The following is a 14,189-nucleotide window of genomic DNA, read 5'->3' as shown; positions in this document are numbered from 1 at the left end:
GCAGGCGAGAAGGGCAGAGGAGGGGAGAGAATCTTAAGCTGGCTCCACCCTCAGCACAGAGCTCAACGCAGGGCCTGATCCCACAACCCTGACATCAGGACCTGAACCAAAACCAAGAATCAGACATTCAACTGAGCCTCCCAGACACCCCTGGTATCTCTGATGAGGCTTCAGAGGACTTGGCCCTGACCTGCAGTAACACCCGAACCCTGTGTTCCTAAGTGCCAAATAATGCCAAACCTCTTCTAAGGTGAGGCCCCATATATTGGGGCTAAAACTCCGGAAGTAGTCTCTGGCAAAAAGATTTTTTATTTGGATGTGAGTTTATTTACATTAAGGCCTTACAAAGGCAGGAAGTCACATTTTGTGGCACATTTAACAAAATGTATTGACTCAAAATAAGGCTGGGATTGTCCCAGAAAACCCAGGACCTGCAGTCACACTGGACTCTAGCAGTCCTGTGACCAGCAAGTCAGGACCCAAAATCTTCAGCTAGGATACTTGAGTATCCAAGCACAGCCATGCCGGTAAGTCCCATGCAAACCTCAGTCCATCTGAACTGCATCTAGTTCATCCAAGAACCGTTGGCACTTCCCCATCAGTACCTTGATGGCTTCACTCACTAGCACCTCTGGTGGCAACACCCCTGTTGACTCGACAGAAACTGGAAACCAAAGAGACACTTCAGCTCAGGCAGGGCTCGCAAAAGCTCCCGTATTAAGCTACGCAGATTCTACATCTGGACTCTACAAAGAAGCGGCAGCACCAAAGACCTGCCCCACTTCACCCTACGCCCCCAACCTGACACTCACAGATATAGTGGTCCCGAACTCGAGCAAGTCGTACAACCTTCTTCAGCTTCTCGTTCCGGAACACTTCTCTGCTGAAGGTATCTAGCCGGGGATTGGCAACTCTGGCCACCTTTTTACCTAGTGAAAACAAACCGTGTTCTAAATACACGAGCCCAGAGCTTTCATTTATGCTACCTTCACAGGAAATATACTTTAGGTCCTGACCTGAACGGATATCCCAAATGTCATACCTTGGACTTCCTGCACCTCAATAACACCAGGCGAGAAGCACCGCCTCAGCTCCTCCGCTGCATCCCCTTCCACAGGCTCAAGCAGGGTGATGTCTGGCAGAAGCCTGTAACTGGCTGTTGCCACAGGTGAAAACTTGGCATGATCCTTGCCTGGAGGGAAGAGAGTAAAACAGCCTGGGGGGAAACCTTCACATTCTACAAACCCCTAATGGCAGAGGCCCACCAGCTTGCTCCTTGTCAGGACATCTCAGCTGAGCCCTTCAGTCACACCTCACTCCACTGTAATCAAACCACTGCCCAGGACAGCCAACAAAGTTCTTACCAATGCCCTTGACACAGTGCATGAGTAAATCAATCTCCTGGCCAGGCCGTAGCTGAGCGATGAGAATATCATCATGCACTGGTCTGATCGTGCCCTCTGGGAAGAGGTCAGCCTGATTCCCCAGGGGCACCCATGTCATGTGCCTGGTGTACACTGGGGAAAGAAGCACATCAGAAAAGCCTCACTCCTTAAAACCAGCACCTACCAAGAAGTGGGCCTCTTGCTCGCCCTACCACTACTTACCTTTATGGTTCACATAGAGTTCATTGGGGTCAGAGGAATCTTTAGCAGCATGGGGGTTCCGAGTGCACCTGACCTGAAGCCGAAACTGTAGAGTATCTATCTCTGTACCTTCTTCATCTCCTGCACAAAGGGAGAAAGTAGAAGCTGTTAAAGAACTACTGAACATTTGGGTGCTAGGCACTATGCTGAGTGCATTAACTTAAATTTATCATTTAGTCTTCCGGACAAGTTACAGTAGGCAAGGGCAAGTGTTCACACAGATAAGAACAGATACACACCAAAAGATCAGTAACTTGCTCGAGGTCATATAGTAATCAATCCAGGATTTGAACACAGGCAGTATGACTCCAGAATCTACTTCAGAAGAGAGCTGCTCCCATTTTCCCCAAATTTCATTTTCTCTCTCACCTTGGTTCCGATATTCAAAAAGACGGGGATCAGCATGAATGGGAATGAGCCCCAAGCGATGAGCAAGGATCTCATCCTGGACAATGGACGTGTTGTTGTACACCAGGACCTTTTCCACAGCCATGGTTGGCACCTGCCCAAGAAAACAGAATCATTCTCCAACAAAGACCCTACAGATTCCCCATTTACTCCCACTTCCTGACAGGGGGACCTCGTCCTAAAAGAAGAATTGCTTAGTAAAAAGTTTATGAGGAATGCTCAGCAAAACTGCAAGAAAACTAAAGGAAAGGGGCACCTTGAGACAATTCTACAAGTATGGTGATGGCACAGTTTCCCACGCAACTCCACCTTTGTCACCAAAATAAATACCTCAGCTAATAAAATGCGCCGAAAAGCATTGGCAATGGCTGCATCAATTCCCACCATGTCAAACTCCAATGAGTTTTCATCCAAGTGCACTACATCCACACGGAAATTCTGCGGGGACAGAAAAAGCACTAAATGAAGCCTGCTCCCTGGAGTCAACACCTTCCCCCCCGGACATTCCTCCCAGTGTATTAACATTCGCACTCACCCAAGAACCTCCCTTTGACCAGGTGTCCCTGATAAATGTTCCTTTCTCCCCCAATCCCTTATTAGGCTCTTGAAAAGTTTCCCTGTTTTCGTCCTCTACTTATGTAAAATTCTCTGTTATGTGGCTTCCAGCCCAACTATCCTCAGAAACTATTCTACTAGAGAATAGGCTTCCATACTGCTTAATGGAGTTGACATTACTCAATCCTTATCCTACTAGACTTCTCTGCTGCATTCAGCATTGATAGAATCCCTTCATTTTCGAACTCTGCCTTGACTTCTGAGTACCAATCTTCTGGTTCTCTTCCTCCTCCTCTGATGAATCCTTCTAAATTCACTTTCTTCTACCCACTTCACCAATGTCACTATTTCCCAGGTTTTTCTGTCTCTTTCCAAGATGACCTCAATCACCCTCATGGTTTTAACAACCACATATACTAAAAAACCCCAAATTATATCTCACTTCTGATCTCATTTCAAACACACCTAGTACTAGCCTGCTAAACTTCTCCATATACAGGAAACTTAAATGCAGCATCATTCCCTTCCCCTAGATCTATTTCTCATCAGTAAATGACACCACCAGCCATCAAAGCAGCTCCTCAAATTAGGTCCTTTTATATTTCCTCCTCAAAGCCCACACCAAAGCAATTATCAAACTTACCTTCTATATCCCTTTTGCTCTATTTTCCTGATTACAATCTTAGTTCACGTTTTCAACCTCAGTTCCTCTATGCAATTCTGTCACAAATCTGACTGCCCTATTGGATCTTCAACTCGTTCTGTCCCAATCATTTAGGCTGCAGATCATGTCCACTTCAGAGCTCTTCAAAAACTCCCTATTACTTACAGGGTCTAAGATGCACTTCAATCTTGCCTACCACTCATGCTCCCCATTTTACATTCTAGCAATAATAAACTGCTTGGACGTTCCTGGAACACAGTTCACAAAGCCTTTATAATTTCGCTTCTAGTCTTAGTCCCTCCTCACCCTTCCCTGTTCTCAGATTCTACTCATCAGGGCTCAATCCAGATGTCATCTTCTTCAGGAAGTAAATCTTCCATACCGCTGGCCCCAACCCCATTCCCCTTCTAGATTAAGTGCCTTTGTGGGATCACCCCATCCCCGGTTGTCCTTATCTCTATCAACCGCCTTTACCGCATTACACTGGAATCACTTACGTACGTTCTTCTCCCACAAGACTAAACCTCTTGCTCCTCGAACAGGGCAGAAACCGTGTACACGAAGCGCCTTAGCACATTGCTCAAACGTTTTAGGAACGGAGCATACCACAAGGGCTGCTTCTGAGGCACAGGCTGCCCAGATACACGGTCGGTTCCTAACACCCTCTCCAAATCCACGTACCTTCTCGAAGCGGTCTTGGTCCCAGGCATCATCATAACCCGAATAGTTACCAGGAAAGTCAGTGGTATGAACCTAGAGCAAAAAGACGGGAGTCTGCGAAAGGGCAGGTAGGGCAAGCCCGCCCAACCCCACCCCATCTCTGTCCCATATCTCATTTTCCTTCCCGAGTTCAAGGCCATAGGCTTACATTGCGAACCCCGAACTCCCCTAGAACCACGCGGGTCCGCATTTCTTCCACCGCCTGAGCAGCCGCCATCTTCAGCCCCTCCACGTGACTAGGGCAGCAAACTGGCGCGTGCTTCCCCTACCTCCATCTCCGTGGCAACGCACCCAGGATCTAAGTATCGCGAGACTCTGCCCAGACTCCGTCCACGTCCCCAGCTTCCGGAAGTTTTGGCCAAACATCCGGGTTTCTCCTTTTTGCGTTCCGGTTGAACTCACCTCTCTTTCTCGCCCCTGGACATCTCCCTCCTTCAGGCCCGCGTCTCTCCCACTCCTCCGCGCGCTGGACTAGCGCGGGCTTCAGTGACGGGAGCCCTCGAGGGACATGGCAACTACAGCGGCGCCGGCCGGCGGCGCCCGAAGCGGGGCTGGTCCGGAATGGGGAGGTTTCGAAGAAAACATCCAGGTAATCGCCCCAAGGCTCCGGCTGCTACCAGCTCCGGGGCTGGCAGTCGCCCTGAGGTGTCGTGGAGACTCTCCCTCGGAACTTGGAAATCTGTTCCATTTGCAACACTTGTTCCCTCCTTTGGATCTTGGTATACACGAAAGTCTGTGGGACTAGTGCCGACCTGAAAGGTCCAGCCAGAGGGCCTCAGCTCTCTGCGCCCCCCTGCTCTTGCTTTCCAGACAAGTTTGTGTTGGCCGATCGGGGTCAGGCATGGCGAGGGAGCGGGCGGTATTCACTGGCACTGGCTAAAACCATGCTGTGTGCACAGCCTGGTTTGGGGGTTGGAAAAGACAAAGGAAATGGGTACTTTTGCAGCCCTCTGAGAATTTAACTGGGAAGGTAGAAGAAAGACATATATGCAAGACAGGGAATGGGTTTCCCAGGCTAGAAAAGAGAACCAGACAACCAAGCATTCTGAGAGCAAATGAGGGAAAGAGAGCGGCCTGATCTATGGCGATTCCAAGCCATATCCCCAGCAGTGGACTAACAAAGTCCCAAACCCTGCGACCAATAGGAGGACGTACAGGTGGAGCAGAAAGATCTTGCACTCCAGAAGCCATTGTCTTCACAGGGTGGAGGCTCAGCTGTGATTGACATGGAGAACATGGATGATACCTCAGGCTCCAGCTTCGAGGACATGGGTGAGTTGCATCAGCGCCTGCGCGAGGAAGAAGTAGATGCCGATGCAGCTGCAGCGGAAGAGGAGGATGGGGAGTTCCTGGGCATGAAGGGCTTCAAGGGACAGCTGAGCCGGCAGGTGGCTGATCAGGTAAGCAAGACTGGATCCCTAGCAGGTGGAAAAGTATGCCTAGGCAGGCCGCAAGTTCTGAAGTTGTGTTGAAGCTCACCCCACGTTGTCTGACCCCATAGAACCATGTAGAAATCCAATGGAAAATAAGCGACGGGGACTATAGTCTAGGGTCTCACAATCCCAACCCACCCCACTTCTGTCTTCCTTACTTCAGATGTGGCAGGCAGGGAAGAGACAAGCCTCCAGGGCCTTCAGCTTGTACGCCAACATCGACATCCTGAGACCCTACTTTGATGTGGAGCCTGCCCAGGTGCGAAGCAGGTGAGGATCCTTCTCCTGATAGAAGCTGCCCTCCTAACACCTAATCCTTCATCCAAACCACAACCAGATACCAAGCCCTTAGGCTCCCCTCTTCATGGCCCCACCAGCCCTCATCATTGCACCTGTACCCCAGCTACACTGTATGTCTTACCAGTCACAGAACAGGACATGGTGATAACACATTGCCTTCCTCCTCTTCCTTGTGTAGCAAACTACTCTTCTTCTCTCAACACCTAGCTCAGATGTCACCTCTGTCCCCCATTCCTCAACCCCATTCCCAGTTTGTCCTCTCCTGGTGTTCCTACAGAACTCTGTGCTTTCCTCTAACAGGTGACGCTTGGGCGATGCTGATTCCGGGTCAGTCTCCCCAGAGACCTCAGAAACGAGCTCAGTTTTATGTTATTTATTTTTTTTATTCCCACCACCAGAACAGTCTCTGAACCACAATATCAGCACATAGTTTTGAATGACTTTTCAAGAAGTGGATCTAATTTTGGTTTGGATCTTTTGTTCATCCTTTAATTTAAGCAATATTTATCAAATACCCAGTACCACTTAGCAGCCATTTATTAAGCATTTGCTCTGTGCTGGGCCCTGTAATACTTAGGTCTCATTGAAGACAGAGGGTGAAGATAGCTGGGAGCCTTGCCTTCGAGTGCAGTTACAATAGAGCATTTATTTGTCTGATGGAACACACAGAAGGAACACCTGACCCAGAGTAGGTAGAGGGTGGGACAGGATAGGTTTTCCAAAGGAAGTAAAATGAAGCCACAATCCAAGGTATTATTAAAAGTTGGCCACCTAAGAAGTGGGCAGAAGTGACTTGTACTTTTATTCCTTCTGTGTGGAGTTTTCATACCAGTTCACATGTACTTTCCGAGACGATGTTCAGTGGTGCCTGGAGAAATTGGTAAGCAGGAAGATGCAGGAGACACACTGGTTCCCTCCAGTAAACCTTTCCCTCTAAACCTCTCCCAGGGCTTCATCATCACAGCCCTGAATTCTTGGCATTCTCTGCTGAGGTTTGCCTGTCTTTAAAGGGGAGCAGGTCAAATAGGTAAATCGCCAAGCCCTCTCACAAGGCCCAGGTGGGCTTTCTGAGTTCTCCATATTGCTTTTGCATGTTAGCACAGATCCGAAGGATGTCCTTCCTGGGAGCATTTTTAGGGACAAGGAAGTTATTTTCTCATTCCTTGTCTGTCTTTACTACCCTCTTTTCCCTTTGCCATCTAGCATGTTCTCTGGAGGTAGAGATGTAATAAGATTCAGGCCCTCCAGAACTTCATAGCCTAGGGCTACTCATCTCTCCTCTCCCCTCTTCTCCCAGGCTCCTGGAGTCCATGATCCCTATCAAGATGGTCAACTTCCCCCAGGTGAATACCCAAGGTAGCATGTCTGGAAGAGCTGGGGGAGGCACGAGGGCAGAGGGTGGGGCCACCAGGCAAAGCCAAGGAAGACATAAACAGAAGAGCCATTGTACCCTCCAGCCTGAATGAGTTGGTATATTGACAGAAAATCGCAGGTGAACTCTATGGACCTCTCATGCTGGTCTTCACGCTGGTTGCCATCCTCCTCCATGGGATGAAGACATCTGACACCATTATTGTAAGCAGGACAAAGGACTTTGGGGGGTGGCTGAACTAAGTTGAAAGCTGCCCACGATGGAGTGAGGTAGAAGCAGCCCCTGAGGAAAGCCCTAGGTGAGGCTGAGTCCAGAGGCCTCCCAGGACTAAGCAGAGCCTTCACCCCACAGCGGGAGGGCACCCTGATGGGTACAGCCATTGGCACCTGCTTCGGCTACTGGCTGGGTGTCTCGTCTTTCATTTACTTCCTCGCCTACCTGTGCAACGCCCAGATCACCATGCTCCAGATGCTGGCATTGCTGGTAAGGAGTCCAGCATGGTGGTGGGCAAGGGTGGTCTTAAAAAGAGCAGCCAGGCCTTGCTCTGCATCTGTCCTAGGGCCCCAGGGCCTGGAATGGGATGAGCTGGCCAGTGGATCATTTATTTCTCAGAGTCTCCATGAGAGCTCAGAGGCCAGCCCGGCCTGAGTGATTTTCCTCCCCACCATTTTCTTTCCTAGGGCTATGGCCTCTTTGGGCACTGCATTGTCCTGTTCATCACCTATAACATCCACCTCCATGCCCTTTTCTACCTCTTCTGGTTGCTGGTGGGTGGACTGTCTACTCTACGCATGGTAAGCTGGGCAAGAGGTTGCCAAGGGTGGGCTAACCTCCCAGGGAGTTAGGGAAAACCGCCCAGACCTTGGGCTGAACCCCACAAAGGGCTCCAAATGGCTAAGAGCCCAAAAGTGGTTCCGCTCTGGGTAGGAGTGTCTTCTCCACACTGCTCACTTTGGAGCTAGGCCCTCTGAGCTGTATTCCTGTGGCCCTAGGTGGCAGTGTTGGTGTCACGGACTGTGGGCCCCACACAGCGGCTGCTCCTCTGTGGCACCCTGGCCGCCCTACACATGCTTTTCCTGCTCTATCTGCATTTTGCCTACCACAAGGTGGTAGAGGGTAAGTGACAGGAGGGCCTGAATGTGGGGGAAGGGAACAGCTTCCTCGGGCAGGGTCGAGCCAACTCTCACCTTCCATTCTCCTCCTTTCAGGGATCCTGGACACGCTGGAGGGCCCCAACATCCCGCCTATGCAGAGGGTCCCCAGAGACATCCCTGCCGCGCTCCCTGCTGCTAGGCTTCCTGCCACCGTGCTCAATGCCACAGCCAAGGCTGTTATGGTGACCCTGCAGTCACACTGACCCCACCTGAAACCCTTGGCCGGCCCCCTCTCCCCCCATCTTCGGAGCAGAGGAAGATTAAAGAACAGTATTGATGACATGTGTCTTTTTGATGGGGTCTGCAGCTGCCTCAGAGCTGTAGCCACTTAAGCAACTCCCTGATGCCTCTTGGGGCTTCTGAAGGGCACAAGGCCAGGAACCCCTGGCCAGGACTGCAGGGCTCTGCAGCCAGTGCAGAAAGTGGGTCAGCTCCTCTGAGGCCCTCTCTCCACCTACTCCTTCCTTCCTCTTTAACTCTCCCACGGTGTCTTGCTAAATATAGACTTGGTAATTAAAATATTGATTGAAGTTTGGAACTGCAGCTGCCATTCCAGTGGTCCTCCCTGCCACCCTACTTCCTATACGCTTTGCTGTTTTTCTGTCACTGGTGGTAATGGCACGTGTTCTCTCTTTTATACCCTCATCCAGGCAGGATGATGGTGGGACAGCCCAGACTACATTGAAAGCAGTGACTGAACCTGGAACCTGCCCCTGAGGGCAGGGGACACCTGACCCATGGAGCAGCAGGGAGGCCTCAGACACAGGAACCATTAAGTCTGATGGAGGAGTGCACCCAGCTTGAGTGGGCTCAGCCTCACTCGGGACACCAATGGAGCAGTGACAATTGGTCAAAAACTTCAATTCAACCCCATGTAATTACAAGGTTCTTATGTACCTGGCCCATTGCCTAGGGATAATTTTCCTGTGGGAGCTCACATTTGAAGCCAAACTTGGCTTTGTGCTGGTTATACTGGGGCCAGAGGAACAAAGCCATCGGTTTCTTCTGTCCTTTTCAGGAGTGCTATTCGTTCCTAAAAACAACCAGCACCCCAAGCATAGCACCATCCACCCCACCATCCATTTAATCGGCTCTACTTAACGAGTTAAATCAGGTGGTTAATGAAATAGAATTGTCGACCTCCCTTCACTATGCTTATATTCTTTTTTTTTTTTTTTTTTTTAATCTTTACCCGAGTTAATCTGGGTCAGCATCTTTCCCTCCTAGTAAAAGGCAAGAAAGATGTGCCCTTCATTTGCCCTATGTGGCCCCACGTTGGGGGCACTTTGTCCACTTGGTGATGGTGTGGATCAGGTAACATGGGGCCTCAGGTAACTCAGGTGACATGCCCTTATGTGGACAGAGTGCGAACAGAACAGCACTGTGCACCCTCTGCAGTGTACTCTTCCTGAAAGTTCCAGCCCACTTAACAGTTGTCACCACTCCAGGTCGCCGAATCTAGCACGCCCTTTAATTGGGCTACCCCAATGTCACAGGTACGGAGAGGCTCAGTCACTGACGTCAGCATCTGGGGAAGGGGTGGCACCAGCACCCTGCACCTACTTGAGGCTCACCTGGCCCAGGGACCCTTCAGGGTGCCCGTGTGCCTGGCAGCTACGACCACCTCTGCCCGTGGCCCCCGAGGCCTCCGCTGCGGGGCAGCCATCTTGGCGAGGGGCGAGGGGAAGTGCTCACCTGCCGCCCCGCCCCTCCTCAGCGTGCGCGGCGCCGCTCGTCAAGGAGGGCGGGCGAGGCCCGGATTACGGGGTCGTGGGGGCCTCCACACTGGATGGGAGGGCGTGCACAAGATGCAGGCGAAGACACCGAGGGTCTGGCCCTTAGGGAGAAGGAACGACGGCGGAATGGGCAGAAGCAGCTGGTAACAGTCCCAAATGCCACCTCCACGTGACGTGACTGCCTTCTCCCTGCCACACCCCCTGCTCCTCCCAGGCCTCAACTCAACTACCTACTTTCCAAGCGGTGTTCGGGCCCACGCCCAGGGGAAGAGCGGCCCCACCGCTCCAGAGCTCCCGGTGTGCGCAAACCCGGGGCCGCGTGGCCTAGGCCGGGCAGGGGGCGGGGCGAGCGGCGGTGACGCGACCGTTGCCATGGGAACCCACCGCCCGCTCAGGCGCAGGAGCCGCAGCCCCAGCCGGTGCTGCCGCCCGCCGCCGGCTGCCCGCTGCCCGCCCGCCCGCTTCGGGCTCTCCCAGCGGGGCGGTAGGGGAGCCGGCTGCAGGAAGGGAGAGAGCAGATGCGGCCTCCGAGCCGAAGCGGGTCCCGCATGACCTGAACCGAGGCCCCTAAGCCGCCGCAGCGACCGCGAGGAACGAGGACAAGCGCGAAGCAGCGCCCGCCTGGCCCCGGACCGCGCGCTCCGGCCCGTCTCCCAGACACGGACGGCACGGTCCGCCCCGACCCCAGCGCCGCGCGGTCTCAGCCCAGCCGGCGACCTCAGAGCCTCCGCAACCTCCGCGGGCCCCGAAGCTCTTCGCCTTCGCCTTCGCCGCCGCCGCAGCCGCCGCCCCCGCCCCCGCCGCAGCCGCCGCAGCCGCCTGCACCTCTGCCACCGCCTCTGCCCCCGCTCCGTCCGCGACCCAAGCCCAGGCCCCGACCCCAGCCGCGACCCCGCCCTCGGCCCCGCCAACCTCGGCCGCGGCCCGCGCCCCGGCCCCGGAGGCCCAGCCGTGGGTACGATGCTGCCCAGCTCCATCCAGATTTCGGGGGAACCGCTGTCAGGCGCCGAGGTGCGGGACATCTGCCGCGGCCTGCGCGACAACGCCGTGCGCCTGCTCTCACTGCGCGGCTGCCGCCTCTGCGACCGCGACTTCGGCCGCATCTGCCGGGCCCTGGCCGGGGCCACGTCCCTGGCGCAGCTCAACCTTAACCTAGGCGTCGTGTCCAGTCCCAGCCGCATCAAGCAGCTGGCAGAGGCGCTGCGGACCAACCGCTCCATCCAGTCCCTCTTGTGAGTGCGCTCCCTCGCAAGGGGGTCCCGGGCACTGCATCCCTCTTCACACGCCCCCTGCCACCGCCTGTTCTTCCACACACCTTCCTATAGCTGTCTCTGCACCAGCCTGTCTTCTCACCCCTGTACACCACCTCCCCATCCCTCTGCCCATGCCTCCACGACCCCCTCCTAGCAAGCACATCCCTTACCTCCGGGCTTTGCACCCGCAGCCCCACCCCAAATGCGATGGGATACCCACCCCTTTCTGGCAGGGCACGTGTACCTCCCCACCTAATCACCGGCCTTGACTTCTTGGGAGCAGCTCCTCAGGTCTCAAGAAGGAACTCTCCTGGGGATTAGACCCCTGCCCCTACATTTGCCCACTGAAGAATCCCAACCCACTAACCCACCACACTCCTCTGTGCTCTGTCCTGGATCTCAATCCCTAACCTAGAAAAGAAGCCAAATTCCCCTTCTACCTGTATTCCTTTAGAATCTAGAATTTTCTTTCTCCCTCCCCAGGGCCTCTCCCAAGTGCTATGACAGGTATCCTTCTCACCTTTAGGGCTCACATAAGGGAAGGGGATCCTTCCCTTACAGATAGGGCTGATGACTGCAGTGACCTTTGCTCTCTGGTCTCACCCCCTCAGCCTACATGGGAGTCCCCTGACAGATGCAGGGCTGGCCTTGCTGAACCCAGCCCTGGCCCTCCACCCTGCCCTTGTGGCTCTGGACCTGGGGGACTGCATGCTGGGTGATGAAGCCATCAACCTCATCTGTGGCCTCCTCCCCCCAGATGGAGCCAAGTCAGGTGAGAGAGAGGCCCTGCTGAGGGCATGGGCTGGTATGGCCTTGTTGAAAAAACCAGGTGCAGAGAGCAGGGGGTGTGGTCCAAAGCTGAGGGCTCTGAATGTGGGTGAGAATGTGTTTTAAATCCTCTCAGGAAGGAGATGGATTGGGGCCTCAGCAGAACAGAGACTCAGGCATCCTGGCTGCAGTGGACAAGGAAGGCATGTGTCTCTAATGGCCCTGGAGCTCTGTGGTGGGGGTAGGGTGGCTCTCTGCCACCAGGGAAACCCCAGAGATCCAGGGCAGGGGAGGGGCTTGAAGAGGAACAGACTCCATCCTGGTTTCTCCCTTCGATTCTGCCCAGGCTTGAAGGAGCTAACGCTGAGTGCCAACCCTGGCATCACCCCTAAGGGCTGGAGCCGCCTCGCGATTGCTGTGGCCCACAGCTCCCAGGTCCGCGTCCTCAATCTGGACTACAACCCCCTGGGTGAGGCTCAAGGAAGCCCCCTGCGAGTCTCACCACCCCATCCCCATCCAAGAGCTCCAGTTCAGGACCCTTTGGTTGTCATGGTAACCCCACCACGGTGGGGGGGGGGAAGGAAGGGGGATCTGGAAGATAGCAGAGAAGCCGCTTATGTGGAGGACCAAATGACCAACAGGTGCATCAAAGTATCCATCACCACCCCTGGGCCTGGCTTGCTTCATCGGTTCACTGGCCACAGTGCCCCCCTGTTGGCCACCTACAAACTGTCAGCATTTGCTGGCGCGGGGGTGGGATCTAGGGTTGTTAGGACACTGGGGAGGCTGTGGGAAGGAAGGGTTAGCAGGCCCGCTCACGACTGCAGGTGACTGTGCATGTGTGCTGCCTCCCCAGGTGACCATGTGGCAGGGATGCTGGCTGTAGCTGTGGCCTCCAGCCGCACCTTAGAAGTCCTAGACTTGGAGGGCACAGGGCTCACCAACCAGTCAGCTCAGGTGAGAAGTTTTCATGTCTGGGTATGGGCTAGAGGTGGGGGTGCAGGGGAGCTCACGTGTCTGTGGACATACTGAAGGGGTGGCTGGCTGGAGTGTGAAGCCGCCTTAACTGCGTTCCTCCTCTTCTGCATTCTTCCCCCACCTCAGACCCTGCTGGACATGGTAGAAAATTACCCCACGGCTTTGCGGAGCCTGGTGTTGGCTGAGAACAGCATTAGCCCAGAGCTGCAGCAACAGATCTGTGACCTCCTCTCAGAGGGAGAGGAGGAGGAGGAGGTGGCGGGAGGGGCTGGCGACACCCAGGAACGAGAGAGAGGGCGGGAGCCTGCTGCCCACCAGAGGAGCAGCAGCTCCTGGATGTGCCCCAGTGGTAAGAGCCCCAAGGGTTGATCAGAGCCAGATCTGGAAGAGGCCCGGGACCAGGGAGAGTGGGTGTGGGAAACCTAGGCTGTCTCTCACCAGATTTGTGTCCCTGGTGGAATGAATGGCGGTCTGAACACCCCTCTGCCCTTCCACAGATCCCAGCTCTCAGATGGTGCTCATGACTTCAGGACTCGGTGACAGTCTGTTGGCTGAGACCGAGATGTGACTCTCCACTTGGGCTTCTGCACATCATTACATTTTGTCTATGTCCCCAGCACCTTGTCCCAAATATCAGGGTCAGGCCCTGGGGCCTGGGAGGGAGGGAGGGTGGGGGGTGGCTGGGGCTCTGGTAGCTCCCGGCAGTGGTGGGAAGCTCTGGAAGCTGACTGAGCAACAGCCTCGGGGGCACTTGAACCCAAGGCAACGCCTCTGGACTTGTTGGCAGCTCTGGCTGCAACCCGCTGGCTCGGAAGAGATTTTATTAACTCTACAATCTGGTGTGTGGCTGTGGTCCCTGGGGGGCTGGTAGTAGGGGAGGAATTGGAACTATTAGACACTAGGGGGCAGTGCCACCCCACAGCCCAAGTTCCAGGCAGCATCCACTGGCCCCAAATATCTAACAGGTCAGGCTCAGGTCTCGGACTTCTAGGACCTGGGGTCCTGGGGCGACACCTTACACAGGCCCCCCGTAAGAATCGTAACTGAGGTAAAGAGCCCACCTCCACAGGTGGGCTGGACCCTACCTACCTCAAGGGGAGACTCAGGGGCCCTGCCAAGGTCACTTGAGGTGCACCTTCTCTCACTGCGTGACGCTCTGTGGCCACGGACATCCCAAGCAGAGAAGGGCAGGGGAGACTCAC

General features: G+C 54.4%; 3 protein-coding genes across 8 annotated transcripts; 2 read left to right on the top strand and 1 right to left on the bottom strand.

The window, feature by feature from the left end:
- Nucleotides 1-291: 291 nt before the first annotated feature.
- Nucleotides 292-4,252, bottom strand: POLR1C (RNA polymerase I and III subunit C). 2 transcript variants are annotated; one of them, XM_043591519.1, is made up of 9 exons: nt 4,142-4,252; nt 3,955-4,026; nt 2,385-2,492; nt 2,016-2,148; nt 1,608-1,727; nt 1,365-1,517; nt 1,043-1,192; nt 813-929; nt 292-664 (listed from the first exon to the last, which is right to left on the bottom strand). In XM_043591519.1, exons 1-9 carry the CDS (start codon nt 4,208-4,210, stop codon nt 546-548), a joined length of 1,041 nt encoding a protein of 346 aa, XP_043447454.1. In that variant the 5' UTR covers nt 4,211-4,252; the 3' UTR covers nt 292-545. The 2 variants fall into 2 exon arrangements, with proteins under 2 accessions (XP_043447454.1, XP_043447455.1); XM_043591520.1 differs by having other exon boundaries at nt 3,955-4,047; nt 4,142-4,228.
- A 68-nt stretch (nt 4,253-4,320) lies between these two features.
- Nucleotides 4,321-9,401, top strand: YIPF3 (Yip1 domain family member 3). Of its 5 annotated transcripts, none has more exons than XM_043591515.1 (10): nt 4,359-4,582; nt 5,196-5,393; nt 5,590-5,696; nt 7,024-7,069; nt 7,209-7,301; nt 7,450-7,581; nt 7,779-7,892; nt 8,091-8,214; nt 8,307-8,434; nt 8,903-9,401. In XM_043591515.1, exons 1-10 carry the CDS (start codon nt 4,502-4,504, stop codon nt 8,909-8,911), a joined length of 1,032 nt encoding a protein of 343 aa, XP_043447450.1. In that variant the 5' UTR covers nt 4,359-4,501; the 3' UTR covers nt 8,912-9,401. The 5 variants fall into 5 exon arrangements, with proteins under 5 accessions (XP_043447449.1, XP_043447450.1, XP_043447448.1 ...); XM_043591513.1 differs by having other exon boundaries at nt 4,379-4,582; nt 8,907-9,401; XM_043591514.1 differs by lacking the exon at nt 8,903-9,401 and having other exon boundaries at nt 4,321-4,582; nt 8,307-8,795.
- Nucleotides 9,402-10,363: 962 nt separating this feature from the next.
- LRRC73 (leucine rich repeat containing 73) lies at nt 10,364-13,819 on the top strand. Its single transcript, XM_043591523.1, has 6 exons — nt 10,364-11,220; nt 11,853-12,013; nt 12,356-12,478; nt 12,866-12,966; nt 13,114-13,336; nt 13,485-13,819. Exons 1-6 carry the CDS (start codon nt 10,949-10,951, stop codon nt 13,553-13,555), a joined length of 951 nt encoding a protein of 316 aa, XP_043447458.1. The 5' UTR covers nt 10,364-10,948; the 3' UTR covers nt 13,556-13,819.
- Nucleotides 13,820-14,189: the final 370 nt, after the last annotated feature.

The sequence above is a fragment of the Prionailurus bengalensis genome, chromosome B2, assembly GCF_016509475.1.
Source record: "Prionailurus bengalensis isolate Pbe53 chromosome B2, Fcat_Pben_1.1_paternal_pri, whole genome shotgun sequence".
Taxonomy (NCBI): Eukaryota; Metazoa; Chordata; class Mammalia; order Carnivora; family Felidae; genus Prionailurus; species Prionailurus bengalensis.
Note: the sequence above shows the minus strand (reverse complement) of the source record. Positions and strands in the feature narration are given on the sequence as shown.

Excerpts from the sequence above, each read along its gene's own strand:
- POLR1C (XM_043591519.1), bottom strand. The coding sequence starts at position 4,210 with ATGGCGGCTGCTCAGGCGGTGGAAGAAATGCGGACCCGCGTGGTTCTA. Across the intron at positions 4,027-4,141 it reads GGGAGTTCGGGGTTCGCAAT|GTTCATACCACTGACTTTCC; the intron begins GTAAGCCTATGG and ends TTTTTGCTCTAG. Across the intron at positions 930-1,042 it reads TGAGGTGCAGGAAGTCCAAG|GTAAAAAGGTGGCCAGAGTT; the intron begins GTATGACATTTG and ends TGTTTTCACTAG.
- YIPF3 (XM_043591513.1), top strand. The coding sequence starts at position 4,502 with ATGGCAACTACAGCGGCGCCGGCCGGCGGCGCCCGAAGCGGGGCTGGT. Across the intron at positions 5,394-5,589 it reads GCCGGCAGGTGGCTGATCAG|ATGTGGCAGGCAGGGAAGAG; the intron begins GTAAGCAAGACT and ends TCCTTACTTCAG. Across the intron at positions 5,697-7,023 it reads CCTGCCCAGGTGCGAAGCAG|GCTCCTGGAGTCCATGATCC; the intron begins GTGAGGATCCTT and ends CTCTTCTCCCAG.
- LRRC73 (XM_043591523.1), top strand. The coding sequence starts at position 10,949 with ATGCTGCCCAGCTCCATCCAGATTTCGGGGGAACCGCTGTCAGGCGCC. Across the intron at positions 11,221-11,852 it reads CGCTCCATCCAGTCCCTCTT|CCTACATGGGAGTCCCCTGA; the intron begins GTGAGTGCGCTC and ends TCACCCCCTCAG. Across the intron at positions 13,337-13,484 it reads CTCCTGGATGTGCCCCAGTG|ATCCCAGCTCTCAGATGGTG; the intron begins GTAAGAGCCCCA and ends GCCCTTCCACAG.